This window comes from Embiotoca jacksoni, unplaced genomic scaffold (assembly GCF_022577435.1).
Source record: "Embiotoca jacksoni isolate LCO1_2020_lvr unplaced genomic scaffold, fEmbJac1.0.p SCAF_49, whole genome shotgun sequence".
In the NCBI taxonomy this organism is placed as follows: domain Eukaryota; kingdom Metazoa; phylum Chordata; class Actinopteri; family Embiotocidae; genus Embiotoca; species Embiotoca jacksoni.
Genome location: NW_027185402.1, coordinates 370,086 through 384,724, shown reverse-complemented (window position 1 = coordinate 384,724; position 14,639 = coordinate 370,086). Strand labels below are relative to the sequence as shown.

Here is a 14,639-nt window from a genome sequence, read left to right as displayed (position 1 = left end):
TTTAAAGTAAATGTATAAATCAGTCACATTTAGTCTAAAATTAAGTAAACACTGTTAAACAGGTTGACATCTGTCCCAAACAAAAGGCCACACTGTCACACTACTCAGGCTAAATATAGGCCTATTAAACCGTGCCGATACAATTTTACATATATATGAAATAAAGTCCTTCACTTTGTATCTACTCAGTATAAAGATGGGATGTGTATTTTTGTCTTTCATATTCAGTCAGGATTGTCTCTAGCATCTGCAACATCTTGTGATAAACCTTCAGTTGACATGCTGAGTAAGATGGGGGGGATGACAGGAAACAGGAGAGGAGTGTAGGAGATTTTACTTGGAAAGTGATTTGGTGTTGACCAGCACAATTAAGACGTTTGCAGCAACATAATATCTGAGAATAGAACTGAGGAAATTCAAATATGTACGTGACAAGACAGATTTTCATACCTGACAATGAAAACACAATTTCTTAAATCGATGCATTGACAAAAAATGGACGCACTTTGTTTTCAATCAGTTCACAAACCAATTTATTGCAGCGCACTTAAATGTAGACATTCATTTCCTTTCCACAGGACGGTAAGAGATCAGTTAATCTACTATTTTCTTAAAAAAAAAAAAAAAAGAAAAAAAAGAAAAAAAAAAAGTATTTTCTGTACATCCTCTGACGTAAGGAGATCAAATTTACAAAGTCAGTACAGGGTGGAATTCCTTAAAACAGATTAAAAGGGAGACGTGGCGTTGTTAGTCATACAAATTCTAAGTTAGCACACTATCTGCAATCCGAATGTCAATGATACAAAAATAAATAATTGAGAATTTCTTTATGTTTTGGAGGAACGACAAGTATGCGTTGTTAATATTCTGATGTGGTTTCATCTCCTCACCCTCAGTTAAGGTCAGGTTTCAATCTATTGCAGTGCAAACGAAATATTTTACATTATCTCATCTGTACAAGTGGGCATCGCTCTCCCAAGACTACAAATAGTTCAATCTATACCCATCTGCCAGCATTTCATCACAGCGCTTTGTTGTTTTCCGGTCTGTTTCAGCATTCACTGGACTGTCATGTCAAAGTCCCTCGTTCGTGACACAGTACCAGCTGTACTGAAGAAGCCTTTTGCGCTGTAAAGCTCTAGCAGCTGGCACTACTATTCAAAGCTACGATGTAAACCAGAAAAAGCCATCCTGTCGGCAAGTAATATATCCACTTTAAAACACCATAATGGTTCATACTATGCTAGAGTAAGGAATAGCCCAAGTACATGGGAGTTACAGTTCTAATTTATCTTAACAATAAGGCATGTTAGCTGAACAAGTACAGTATGTTCCTGTTAAAAAAAAAAAATGCAGATATTAAAAAAACACAAGTTGGACTGCATCAGAGAGGCTCTGCACCAAGCTGCTGTTTGTCTTTCATGCAAGAGAACATGTCTTGTTTTAATGTGTCAGAATCAGTAGTGTGGCACACCTTTTTTTTTTTTTCTTTTTTTCTTTTCATGATCTCTGCCTCCAAATAGCCGGTTTCACTGTTGCAGAGATCAACACCTCTGTAAGACCCGCTGTGATTGGAAGGCATCTGGAATGTTATGAATCCATTTTTAGTGATTGATAATTAGTGATTGTCCGTGGCCTCAGTCTTCTCCCGTTTACACGTGTAACTGACGAGTTCATATCTACACGGAGAGCCCCCAAATGTGAGCGGGTACATTTACACTCAAAACACGACAACATTCATTAAGACTTGGATCACACACACAGTCAATTCATCGAGACATGTTGCTTGACCAAAAAAATAATAAAAAGAGGCAACCCTGGTGACAGATTACCCCCCCAAGTTAAAAATATGAACAAAAAGACAGGTTGGACTCGAGTTACGGGTTATTTTTCTTCGTTTTTTTTCTTTAAGAAAGTGCACAAACAAAGAGTCGGGTTCTGTACACTGTCTCAAACTACTCACACAGATTTAAGCAAAGTGGGCGAAAGGCTACAAGACAGGGAACTGACTCCTTGATTATACACACACACACACACACACACACACACACACACACACACACACACACACACACACGTGTGTGTACACCATCAGGGCAGTCAATGCATTCTGTACACTGATTAATCTTGCTGTACACCATCTATCAAGAAACAAAGGTCAACTAGTCCCATTTCCAAGCAGATTACAAAAACAGTCCCAACCTCTGAAAAGCATCTGAAGGTTGTAAAAAAAAAAAAAAGAAAAAAAGTAGACAATGTACATCTTTCAAGATGAGAGGAAGAAGAAGAAGAAGTAAAAGAAGAAGTACCATGTTTGGGCGATCGGAGGGCTTTAAAAGTTCACTTATCTTTCCCTCCTGCTGTCACACGTGACCGGTCAGATTTTACATCTCCGCCGCGGGGAGGCGAAAGTGTTCAGATGACGGGGGCTCCAAAAGCTTTGAGGCAACACTGGACGCTGGGGCTGGGCGGGCAATCGATGCAGTGCAAAGACTTGAGCTGCTCTGCGCCGAGGTTGTTGTAGGACTGGTGGTACTCCCTGTCAAAGGCCTCTGCAGGTGTCAAGGGAGGGTGGGAGGATTCACAAAAATGAGAAAAAATGTCAGCTTCTGTTTCTGATTTTGAATTTACCTGGTAACTCTTCATCTTTAGCGACAATAAGAATGAAATTAAAAACATTAAAATGACTTGATGATACAGTTTGAGTTCATTTCAGCCTTTTTGACGACCTTCTGACTTCAAATAAATGTAATGGTTGTCAAATTACCTCAATTACCTTTTCAAACATTCACTCACCTACGTCGATGTTCTCCCGTCCCAAGGCCACCAATGAAAGAAACAGTATTTCTCTATAGATACTCCTGACAGAAATTCAGAACAGTAAATGAGACAAAAGACGTGCTTTCATTGACATTGTAAATGTGCAAATTCACTGCAGAAATATATTGAATAATAAAGAAGTAAAAGTGCTTGAAGGAACAAGGCGTGAGCAGGAGGGTTGGGGCTGACCTCTGCCTTTTGACCCCGTCTGGACGTCGTTTGATCTCTCGGATCAGAAGGTTGATCGGCCCGAAGACATCATTGGTCTGGATGTTGCGAACAATCGTGTTGAGGAGTGTTCGGATCTCCTGGTGGTCAGTTGGAGCCAAAGTTTCCTTCTTCACCACTGGAAACACACAACACACACCGGCTCCATCAGAACCTCTGTTGAATAACCCTTTCTTTCAGTGATGAGTCTCTGCTCTGACCTCTTCTGTCAGCAATGTTGTTCCAAGAAAACAACTTGTTGCAGAGTCCACAACAAGATTTTTTGAAATTGTGAAATATAGTTGGCAAAAATTAGCTGATATTTTAAACAATGCATATCAAGTTTAAAAAGTTTGTTTACTTTTGGATAATCTGCATGATTGCCACGATGTTGCATTAAATACTGTTGACTTTGGTGCCCTCTAGTTGTAGTTTTCTACAAACTTCTATTATCAGGTTAATATGAATGAAGCTTTGATCACAACATTTTTTATGTGTATTGTGATGTGTGTCTGGGTCCACACTCACAAAAGGCCCTCCACAGCGCGTAAAGGGGTTCTCCATGTTCCTGGTGCAGGTTAATGTTGTCCCACAGCAGCTGTACAAACACCTGCTTACTGTCCTGGACCAGTGACGTCACAGGCAGCTGCAAAGACAAACCTTTGTTATATTACTGCCAATAGGTAGGTATTTACTTTATTAATCCCCGAGGGGAAATTTTTTCACTACAGCAGCATACAGAAGCAATAAGATAATAATAGAAATAATAGAATAAAATAATAGAATAATAGAAAAGCAATAAAATAGCAGTAAATAGCAGTAAAAAATATAAAATGCACAGTATATACAGTACATTATATATCTATATATATTATATACAAACAAACCAAGAAACACAGTCAACATATATATAAATATATATATGTGTGTGTATATATATATGTATTTACATATATACACAGTACAGTATATATCTATATATATTATATACAAACAAACCAAGAAACACAGTCAACAGTGTTATTGTACTGTGATGGATTTTGCCAGAGGTGAGTTATTGTATACAATATGCATCAAACTGACAGTCTGTAAAAGTATGAGGGGGAAGTTTGGGTTTGCTCCATCAAGTCTACATGAACTCAACTCAAAGACTAAAAATAAAGAGGATGGAGAGGCATCATGAAAGAGACACAAGAAATAAAGACAGACAGCATTCTTGGTGTCTAACCTGTACTCCATTGTTGCAGTGTTCAGAGGTCAGGATGAGACCCGGGAGGTGAGTGGGCAGATCCAAGCGGCGGAAATACCACACCAGGTTCCAGAAAATGATTGGGTGCTGGCTGAGGAACTTGTGGGTGTAGATCACCTGGACAGATAAAGCCCGAGCTTGGACTTACAGGATCTTGTGTCTGTGGCAGGCACGCACTGTGACATCATGTGTTTATGCGAGTACTTTACCCGATCTCCCTCGTTCTCCAACAGGGTCTCCAGCTCCTTGCGCAGCACCAGGGGGCTGAGGTATGGCACAGACACGGGCTTGGGATTCGGACGTTTTGTTCCCATGCCATCCTGACAAACACACACAAGTCCACCAATTAATTTCATTGCATTGCAGGTACAAGTCTCATCTTCAGTGACAGGCTTAATTTAGAAAAGCAAAGGGCACTGACCGACACCTCTTGCAGGCTGCAGGGAAGGCTGGTGGTGGAGACACCGTGTCCAGGTCTCTGGGAGTAGTCCAGGCTCTGCAGCGGTCCTCCAACACTGTTGCTGCGTGTCAGTGAAGTCCCACTGCATCTCTGCTGCTTCCCCGCCGCCTGGTGCTCCAGGAGACCCAGGGGGTCCGACTGTACGGGCTCTGGAATCAGACTAGAACAACAAGCAAAGAGCCGTGAGCAGATTTGAATACATCCCGTCACGGTTAATCCAACTGTAATTTGTGGTTGCACCTCTTGTGTGTTCCAGGACGATTATCTGGAGTCTCCCTTGGTTCCTCCTCTGGGAAAGAGATCAGGTCCGGTGTCTTGATGTCAGCTGAGCTGCTAGCTGTTGGTTGAGTACTGTTGCTGTGCATACTGTCTCCTGAAGCACTGGGATTCATATAAAACCTGGAAGTAAAAAATTAGGTGGTCTATTTACATTTTCCTGAAATAAAAAAATGTGTTTGTTACTCTCTAATTTCCATAATTTATCTTCACATCACTTTAAAAAAAAAAAAAAAAAAAAAAAAAAAAAAAAAAAAAAAAAAACAGTACAAGAAAAAAGTAATCTTAGTACTTAGATTCGTACCCGCTGATTGTGCGCAAGTCATGAAACTCGATGTGCAATAAGGGAAGGAAGGCAGTGTGACAGAAGGGACAGTTGGTGTTCAGGTTGGAATCATCCGCTGTCCAACCCGCCATGATCTCCTCGTCGTACACCAGGGCTTCACAGGAGCGGCACTGGGAGCAGCTGGACATCAGCACCTGTCAGTGAGGAAACATGCCCAACCAGTCAGGATTTCATCTTTGCACTGAGAGCTCGGTGGCAACAAAGAGGGTGTTTGTGCAGGTGCAGTATGTCTGACCTCCAGTGCACAGTTCTGGTAGATACTTGAGGAGGAAGCGTGATGAGAGGAGCCTTGCTCAGAGTCGGGACTCCTGCCTGTTCGCCCCGAAGTTGGATCTGCAGACGGAGACAAAAACAATCGCGACAGTCGACATCACAACCGTCTTCATCAGGCTCTTTTTCTTCCATGCTCCTCACATATTCCCGTTGAGTACGTACGTGTCTGGTGGGTTCCTCGGCCTGTGTCGCTGCTGCCGCTGCTGCTGCCCAGGCTGGTGCAGCTCTGGTTTAGACCGTTAGCCACCAGCCCTGGGATGACCCTCCTCTCAGGACTCTCGACCAAGTCATGTGCAGACAGCACGTGTTCGTCCAGACGGGCTGGGAAGCCGCCAGCACCCTGAGCCTGTTCATCCTGCACAGAAAAGTGAGATCGAATTCTGAGAAAAAAAATACAGTTATTTTCTGTTGATGTCCATAGAGCATCACCAAACTCATATAGCAGGTGTGCTGTGAGGTAAAGGTACCAAAAAGCAATAAACAAAATGTTATCTGGTTTGATTAGCATCGTTGTGAAAGCTGCTTAAAAGGTCTAGAATGACCCTTTAACGACGCTCACCTCATCATCTGAGTAAGAGTAAGCTGAGGCCACTGCCCCCCACACTTTGCTGGCCACGTTTGCCGCCTGCTTCATGCTTGATTTAAGCACATCAATCTTAGGTCCTGACAAGAGGGTGTCCATTTTGATGCCTGAAATGGAGTTAATGACCGAGCCCAGTGAGCCTCCCTGAGAGGACTTGACCAGCGCTGTCAGTGAGGACGATCTGGGACCTGGGTTTGCTGTCGTGCTCGCAGGCGTCTTTGTCTTTGTCTTTGCTGCAAACGTCTTGGAGCGGGTGATGGTGTTGGGGCTGCGTTTAGGGGTGTCGCCTGGTGAGCTGGTCGGAGTTTTGACTTGAGGCACTGGGAGGCTGCACCTCCTCTCCAGAGACTGTTTGGGCTGAGGGGCGTCGGTGGAGTCTCCCTGGGACTGCTGGAGCTCCATGCTGGAGGATTTAGCACCTAGTGGGCTCCTCAGGCTCATGTACATTTCGATCTCCTCAGCAAGGTTACGGGACACCACAGCGGGCACGGAGCGTGGCGGCTCCTGGCTGGTGACGGAGGCCGACTCTTCACTCTGTGACGCCAGGCGGGAAAGCGGGTCAGCGCCAACCTGCACGTCTGCCCTCTCCAAGCTTGCTCCTCGCACTCCGGACTCATCCTCCTGTGTTTCAGTGTACTTCCTTTCTCGTGTCTCCAGATTTACCTCAGTGCCCTTCCCCTCTTCATCACCCTTCATTCCCTCAGGCGCTGCTGGGTCCTCTTCCTCCGACAGCTTCTTAAGCATCAAGCCCGGATCATCTTCCGGCTCTTCCTCCAGGTCTGTAAAAAGTGCTTTGGACGCGGTGTTCACAGGTGGGCTTTGACCTCCAGAGAGCGCAGCGGCCAGGATACGAGCATCTGCGCCCATTTGGCTGGCCATGTGGTCCACGCCTTTCTCCAAGAGCATTCCTGCACGCGTTTCAGCGCTGAAGCTGCAGCTCCGTTCAGTAAAGGATTTCTGCTGCTGCTGTTGAGGCTGGTTAGCTACATCTGCAGGCGGCAGCGAGGCGTCCTCATCAGGCAGAGACACGCTATCGTTCTTGCTCAGTCTCCTGAACAGCTTCCCTGCACCTGCAGAATGTACACAGATACTATGAAAGTTGCGCTGTTGAATTTGAAGTTGCAACAATGAAAGTTATGGTTGAGCATTCAAATAGAAAACAAAAATAATGTCCCCCCTGAAAGGTTACACAACACTGTCACCCCAATTTTGTCACAATTTCCGAGTCCAAGTAATTTGAAGTGAACCTGAAGACTTCGTCTTCTTCCTCACCTGCTTCCCTGCCAGCATCAAAGCTCCCTGTGGACAGCTTAACGATACTGGGGACGGGCAAGGGTTCATCAACAGGACTGGGAAGATCTGCTACTGCTCCACTGTCCACTGATCCTGCAATGTCACCTCCTGGTTAAAAAGGAATACAGGTGGCACACCAACATCAGTGTACATGAAGGCACAGGAGTCATGGTGCACACGCAATCTTAAAATGCAGTGCTAGAGGTTTCTACTTTGTATGCGATGCTGGGCTTTCCTCACCATTACGCTGTGCTTTGGCATTGCTCCTCTCGTCAGATGAAGGCACAGCAGTATGTGACGGCTCTGCCAGCTCCTGGTGTAACTCATCCTTGGAGCCGTAGCCTTGATCAGACTGTCTCCCTGTAGGTCACACAAACCAGGCTGTACTAATGGGGAAGCCATGTCTGTGCTGACTGGGTTCAGGTTTAACTTTTAGAGCTTGAGCCGTGGGGCGTTGGGGAATCGGTACCTTACCTGTACTACAGTGGCTGTCTGCTGTTTCTCCCATGTCACGGCTGGGGGCAAACAGATTATGTTCCTCACCGTTGACCTCACTCGAGCTGTCAGCACTTCCATGACTCAGACGGTCTGCGTCAGTGACAGTTGACCCACTGACTGATGAAGCTAGAGAAGGACACAGGAAAATGAGGGTCAGTAAAAAAAAAAAAAAAAAAAAGGAAACACACAATGAGAGAGGACTCATGTTGACACATTATACAGTTCTGTTTGTACCCGTCTCACCTGTGGGGGTTAACGTGGATCCCTTCTTTGGAGATGTGTGGTTTAGAGCCTGCTTGAACTGGGCCACTCCACGAAGCACATTACGCAACTTGGTCCACATGAAGAGGCCGCTTCGGTTTCTGCTTGGCCACGGGCTCTCTAAGACGGCCTGCAGGCAGCAGATGGATGGATTTTATGTAAATGTTTAAGAAGTTTAATAAGCCAGCATATCAGTAAAACCTAAATATTTTAACCAGTTGTTGAATTATAAGAAAAATAAAATTCTAAAGTGCTCAGCTGTATGTATAACCTTATTGTAGTATCCATATGTGATGGCATTGGGATGTACTCCAGCTTTCTTCATCTCCACCAGGACTCGCACAGCCACGACAGGAAGACCCCAAATACCACAGAGCTGCATCATCACTCTGTGACACACCTGAAAGACAAGACACACAAAAACATGAACCCGTTTTCAGCCCTGGATTTTTGCACTACTTATTAAAAAAAAAAAAAAAAAAAACAGCAAAGAATGTACAATCAAACTACAAAAAACATTAAGACTCAAAAACTCTTCCATCCATAACATGACTGTACCTCATCCAGCACCTCCACCTCTGTGGTCCTCATCTTGAGTAGGACGTTGTAGGCCTGCTGCATGGCCCGGCTCTTAGACTTAGCCAGCACCACGGCCGCTGGCAGGCAGATGAACCACATGCTGTAGCAGTGACTGAACAGGCAGCGGGCCCACAGCGGCGGGTGGGAGTAGAAGTGCTTCGCCATCTTGTACGCGAGCTTGATCTCCTGTTGGATGAGTCGGACATTTCAAGCAGTGTTTACCATGATAGATGAGGACAGAGACTGTGATAAGTTCAACAACGGTTGAGGTTACTAAAACACCTCAGCCTTATTGGCAACGTGTTCCAGTGTGGCTGTGTGAGTGTGTCCACACCTGCTTCGTCCTCTTAGCCAGCAGTGCAGGGCTGCTGGACGGACTGGCCCCCGCTGCTCTGGTGCTGATTGCTGGACGTAACTCTCTGGGACGGTCAAACAGATTCACCTGCAGCCTGGGAAAGCCTTTATACCTGTGGGATAAAAGTACAATCGTCGCAAGGTCACGTGAGCACAAAGATCCTCTTCTATTTAAAGAGCTTTTACCGAACTAAAACAAACTGAAAAGGACTTACGTGTATCGAGGAGCTGGATCGGGTCCATCGTCAGCCGAAGGTTCAGGAGGCATCACAAAGACGGTGTGCTCGCTCTTTTGAGACTCGTCCAGCTCCAGCAGTCTGGTGTCTTCAGACGACTCTCCTTCAACCTGCAGTGAGGATTATTCACAAAGACTTGAGCTTTAGGTGAAGCACACTCTGCAGGTCACTTCCTGTCTGATGGCCGAAAGTAAACAACTACAAGCATGTTGCAGTCTCTAATTCTTTTCCATTAAAACGTGCTTTTTTTTTTGGTTGTGATTAGGAGATGAGTACAGAGGCAAAGCAGGAAGTGTTCGCGCCCCTTGCTGCACACATTTAATGGAGGGAGGACATCAAAATGTACCGATCTTTTAATGTTAGTCACAAAAATTAAGAAAAGAAGGTCCGAGGAAATCTGATTACAGTGTAAGCAATTACCTTCGTGCCCTTGTCGGTGACTTTATCAGAGGGAAAAAGCTGCGAGAAGAGGAAAGAGAGCAAAGGGAAACGAATGAATCAGAGGAAATTTTGGCTTCCTTAGCGTCCCAGCGTACAAAAGTGATTTAGTCAATAAACCAACATAAAACAAAGGCCTTGTTCCTGAAAGGAAACCTCCAGCGGGAGAGAAAAACAAAACAACACAAACACCCCAGCGTGCAGTTTGTACACATTTGAGGCCGGCCTGACGCTGGGACGGTTATCACCTTCTCGACACAGTCGTCAAAGAAGGCCAGGCCGGTGTCCTTGTCGCTGACGAAGGTGCACTCCTCGATAAAGCGGATGAATATCTGCGTCTTGGTGAGCTGGGAGTAGAACTTCTGGTGGGCTCGGTCTCGGCTTTTGAGAAACCCTACAGGAAGGAAAAACGTGAAAGAAGAAATATATAAACCGTTTGTACTGGAGTGTTGTCCAGTACAAATGTTGACCCTATTCAATCAATCAAATGTGCAGCTATTTAGAAAAGTGTTTTATCTACAGAGTTAAGAGGATTGTCCTCCACTCTATCTATAACTGATCTGTAATAGTGAAGCTAAATGGAAGTAAAAAAAAATAATTTCCCAGCAGCAAGTATTAGTAAACTCTTTTCATAGCTGATGAGAAAGTTGATTGATTTCTAGACACTTTGATTGACTGTAGGTTGAGATGCATCTTGAAATAGAGACGCCAATAAAAATACACATCAGTCTGAAATAAAGCTATAAATTATGCAGATGTTACAAAGTCAGGAAGCTATCAACAAATCCATAACACAAGGCTGCTCATGAACAATATCATGACTAAAGATGTGGGTTTCTGTGGTGTTCATCCTTCGTCCTCAACCACATCCTTTACCACGTTCCGAAAGTAATCTGTTAATCACATGTCTACCTTGCAAGTCATAAAGGGAGTCTGCGGCGGTGGCCTTTTCCGAGGGCGCCTGGGTGATGGGTTTGAGGTAGGAGCGGTAGCCCTTCAAGATGGAGGCCATGAACCGGAGGAAGGTCTCCTGGATTTCCATCTCCAGGGCCGTCTTTTTCTTGTGCCAGGTGAAGTCCGCCTCGATGGGGGTCATGTCCACGGCCGAGCCCTCCTGTGCCGTTTGAGGCCCTGAAACTAAAACACAAACCACAGTCCGTTTGAACAGTTCAAGGAAAAGCTGTTTTACCCTTTATCAGCTGCTTTTAACAACCAACTCTTTTATTGTGCTTTTTTTTTTAGTGTTGGCCCACTCCCAATCTATTCATCATTATGTTACTTGATGAAGACGTTTGACACACCTGAAGATGAAGTTACTGTTATAAAGGTAGAAGCAAACTGTGTGAGACCCTCTAAGTAGCATTAGCTTACTAACTATTAGCAATAGGTTGCCAGCTAAAATGTTTCTGCTACTGTTACAAAGGTTTACACGGTGCTTCAGCAGTATAGAGTCCAGTGTAAGAGTTACTTCCATCACGTCTGGTGTCCTTTTATGATGAAAGTTAGTTCAACCAGCAGAAAAGGCTGATGGCTCCGTGAGTTTTGCGAACGGTGTTTTCAGTTAAGCACAAAGTCCTCTTGAATGCTCCACCGATTTTACACATGGAAAAACATTACTTTAATTTCATCAACCAAATGGTGGTAATGGAAAAGAATTCAAAGGTAATGACATAAAGTGTAAATTATAAAGGTCTGTATTTAATCAGATTTAACTTCAGATGCTCCCCAGTTGTATTCTTTATGCTGTCATTTTTATATCATAATATGAATGATTTGTTTTGTGTTCAACCAATTAAATGTATTGTTAAAATAATTTTTCCACTGCATTTTAATTATTTAACAACAATCTTATTGATGTGCTCAGTTCCATATATTACTACAGACTGCGGACAGAATACAATGGGGCCCTTACAACGATAATAATGTCATTCAACATGAATCGTCTAAATCTTAGTTTGTGGCTATTTTGTCCGTTTTATATTTTGATCAACAAGTAAGTAAGTGAGTGAGGTTTTTTTTTCTAAAAGGAGAAGTGAGATGCTGTTTGTACCAGTGGCCAGCTGGTGGTGCAAGTTGCTTAATGAGTTCATGAGACTCTTGCAGGGCTTCTTTGGGAGGTTCTTCCAGTTGCTGTGTCTCTTCTCGTCAGACCTGAAACACACCATACCACAAAGTTCGTTTGCTGGAAGTAACAAAAAAAATATGCAACGGGCTCTCAGTTGAACAAATGTAATTCTGTAACATTTGAAACAGTTATAAATATATAACATACAGGTAGATAGTGTTGGTGTCCAGATCCACACACACAACATCTGGCGGGGGGTCATAAAGGTCAAAGTAGCGCGAGTCCACGCCCACGATGAACGGACACGGGGCGTTGAGGACGCCTGCTAGAGAGAGCGGACACAGAGGGATGTAGGGACACTGCCACTGGAAGGGGAAGATCATCTGAAGACAGACAAGAGGGAGAATCAGGGTTACTACAACCACAGGGACAATGAGAAGCGTTTTTACGTTACAGCTATTGCATTTTAACTTTTTTTCTTCCTTACTTCTGGGACAACATCGATAATAGACTCCGGAATAAAATCTTGCCGACTGACAAATTTAAGAGGTCCCACTTGCATCAGATACGATTTATTACTGCAACTGATTTACTTTGACAAACTCTCATTGCCACATGGGGGATTTGTGAGGATTGTGGCATCCTGTGTTTTTAGAGAGAAGTGGTTCAATCAGGTTTCTGGAGAATAAACAACCGATTGCAGTAAAAAATAAGTCAAAGTTTAAAAAGTTGGAGGAGTGCCAACATTATTGGGATATTATGTTGACCAGGGACTTGGACTTGAGATCTGTAGATCAGATATAATACCAGGGATAGATTTTGCATTATTATAAGGATATAAAGTGTGTTATTATTCATAACTAATACACTTACACAAATGAAGATGACTATCTCACTTGACTATATTTACAATAGATTCATTCATTCGATCGTTCATTATAGTAACAGTTTATGTAACAGAGGATTTCAGTGCAGATATTTCAGACAATGGTTTTGTTGTTTGCATCACAGCAATTCTTTGTTTTTCTAGAGATTTCACCATAAGCAAATACAGACAAACATACAACATACAGGGGAACAAGGCAACTTACTGTTGCAAGTTTTCATGAATGAGTCTTATATTAAACCTGCCTGGAAAACTTAAGTGGCTATAATACAACGCTGCAATGAGAGAAGTTAGTTTGTAGTGGATGAAAGACAAGTTAAAGATAGGTCCCATTTTGAGCTGAAAGAAAAGTCATTCATGCTCTTAATTTCATGTTGAGGGTGGTCGGAAAGTGTCAAAGAAGCAGTTGTAATGGTGTGAGTAGAATTGATGCGATTTTTACATATTAAAACTAAGAATAGGACTTGTGGAATTTTATGCACTGTAAAAAGTTCACTGTCTGTCAGCTAAGAAATCTACAGGAGACATAAGGCAGTCACATTACTGCTAAAAACCTCATCTTCTTCCTGCCACTTATTAACTCTGTTTCTGATCAGACTTTTTTTTACCTGACTTTGACCTCACAGCTGTTCATTACAGTCATAAAATATAAGTCAAGCAAGTAAAATGAATAGTTCTGGTAATTGTAGCTCCACCATGTGAGACTTTTCTGCCCTCTGGTATGCTTTTAAGGTTAATTAGTGTGAATGGAATTACAAACAGATCATGATTTAGTACGTTTATCAGACTGCGTAGGTTCAGTGAGTTAGTGCTGCATTTCACTCACATAGTGGTATATCATCTCCACTCCATTAAAATGAAGCGTATGTTTAAGTTCAATAAAGAAGATCTGTTCCCACAAAGTCACTTTACTCTCATGTGGGTAAACATGTGCTTTCCTGCGGCTCCATTTTCTTCGTCACTCATTCATAATCTATTCGTCACTACACTAACCCAAAGGTCTTTCTGCCTGTGTTTTTGAGCCAATCGGTTTCTCTTCTCTCTTCTTTAAATATCATCGTAATTCTGTAATTCTGCCTTTCAGACCCTCATCCTTCCCAGCAACCACATTTGGTTTCGGAGATTAAACAGAAGTTTCCATCAGTCATCTCTACTCTCTTCTCTCACCCCAACCGGTCAATCTGTCGGAGGTTTTCTTCCTGTTAAAAGGGACTTCTTCCTTCCAGCTGTCGCTAATGTGGTAAATGTTCAATTGTTGGGTTCCTGTGTTAAAACCCTAGAGATGTTTCAAGCTGTGATTTGGAGCTACATAAATACAAATTATAAATCCAGATATTCCCCTCAAAACCTCCAGCATATAGGCTCTGGGGGTCCTGCCCTCCTCCTCCATCTATTTTGACAACGCTCCAGAAAGCAAACTCTCATTGCCAAAATCTGACCGCCAAAAGTACTGTCATTTCATTAATAAATTGTTTTTCACTCCTGATTATCCTCTTTATTAAACTGGTATATTGACGACTTGTCTCAGCCTCTAAATGATTAGATAAGAAGCTCTTTTATCTGTACTCTTATAATTAATGTTCTTCTACGTATACAGATAATTTCCTTCTCTGCAGTACTGATAAATGATCTCATAATTTCAATATATAAAAGTGGTTAGATAATGAGTATTTTCTTGACTACTACTTAAGTCGGTCTAAAAGTAAACAGTCAGGGAATTTTTTTAGGACTTAATGCACAACAGTAATAAACTGTACATCACCCGTGTCATTAATCTAATTCTCTGGGAAACATCTCTGGATATAAATTTCTAAT

The 14,639-nt window shown here is 43.0% G+C and overlaps 1 protein-coding gene across 5 annotated transcripts in view; it reads right to left on the bottom strand.

Moving 5' to 3' along the window:
• Nucleotides 1–505: 505 nt before the first annotated feature.
• dennd4c (DENN/MADD domain containing 4C) overlaps nt 506–14,639 on the bottom strand; it is a 35,791-nt gene continuing 21,657 nt past the window's right edge. For 3 of the 5 annotated variants that reach the window (XM_069170252.1, XM_069170251.1, XM_069170250.1), the window contains 25 exons: nt 12,146–12,321; nt 11,924–12,024; nt 10,786–11,010; nt 10,122–10,267; nt 9,856–9,894; nt 9,415–9,545; nt 9,180–9,312; nt 8,825–9,031; nt 8,538–8,666; nt 8,249–8,396; nt 7,982–8,131; nt 7,748–7,867; nt 7,487–7,615; nt 6,191–7,284; nt 5,794–5,986; nt 5,594–5,691; nt 5,317–5,492; nt 4,977–5,135; nt 4,698–4,896; nt 4,486–4,596; nt 4,256–4,393; nt 3,556–3,673; nt 3,010–3,166; nt 2,797–2,861; nt 506–2,552 (listed from right to left, as the gene is read on the bottom strand). In XM_069170252.1, the coding sequence (XP_069026353.1) occupies nt 2,416–2,552; nt 2,797–2,861; nt 3,010–3,166; nt 3,556–3,673; nt 4,256–4,393; nt 4,486–4,596; nt 4,698–4,896; nt 4,977–5,135; nt 5,317–5,492; nt 5,594–5,691; nt 5,794–5,986; nt 6,191–7,284; nt 7,487–7,615; nt 7,748–7,867; nt 7,982–8,131; nt 8,249–8,396; nt 8,538–8,666; nt 8,825–9,031; nt 9,180–9,312; nt 9,415–9,545; nt 9,856–9,894; nt 10,122–10,267; nt 10,786–11,010; nt 11,924–12,024; nt 12,146–12,321 (4,479 nt within the window). In that variant the 3' untranslated portion in view covers nt 506–2,415. Of the gene's footprint in view, nt 2,553–2,796; nt 2,862–3,009; nt 3,167–3,555; nt 3,674–4,255; nt 4,597–4,697; nt 4,897–4,976; nt 5,136–5,316; nt 5,493–5,593; nt 5,692–5,793; nt 5,987–6,190; nt 7,285–7,486; nt 7,616–7,747; nt 7,868–7,981; nt 8,132–8,248; nt 8,397–8,537; nt 8,667–8,824; nt 9,032–9,179; nt 9,313–9,414; nt 9,546–9,855; nt 9,895–10,121; nt 10,268–10,785; nt 11,011–11,923; nt 12,025–12,145; nt 12,322–14,639 lie in introns of those variants that run through there. The other 2 variants (XM_069170253.1, XM_069170254.1) reach the window with 2 other exon arrangements.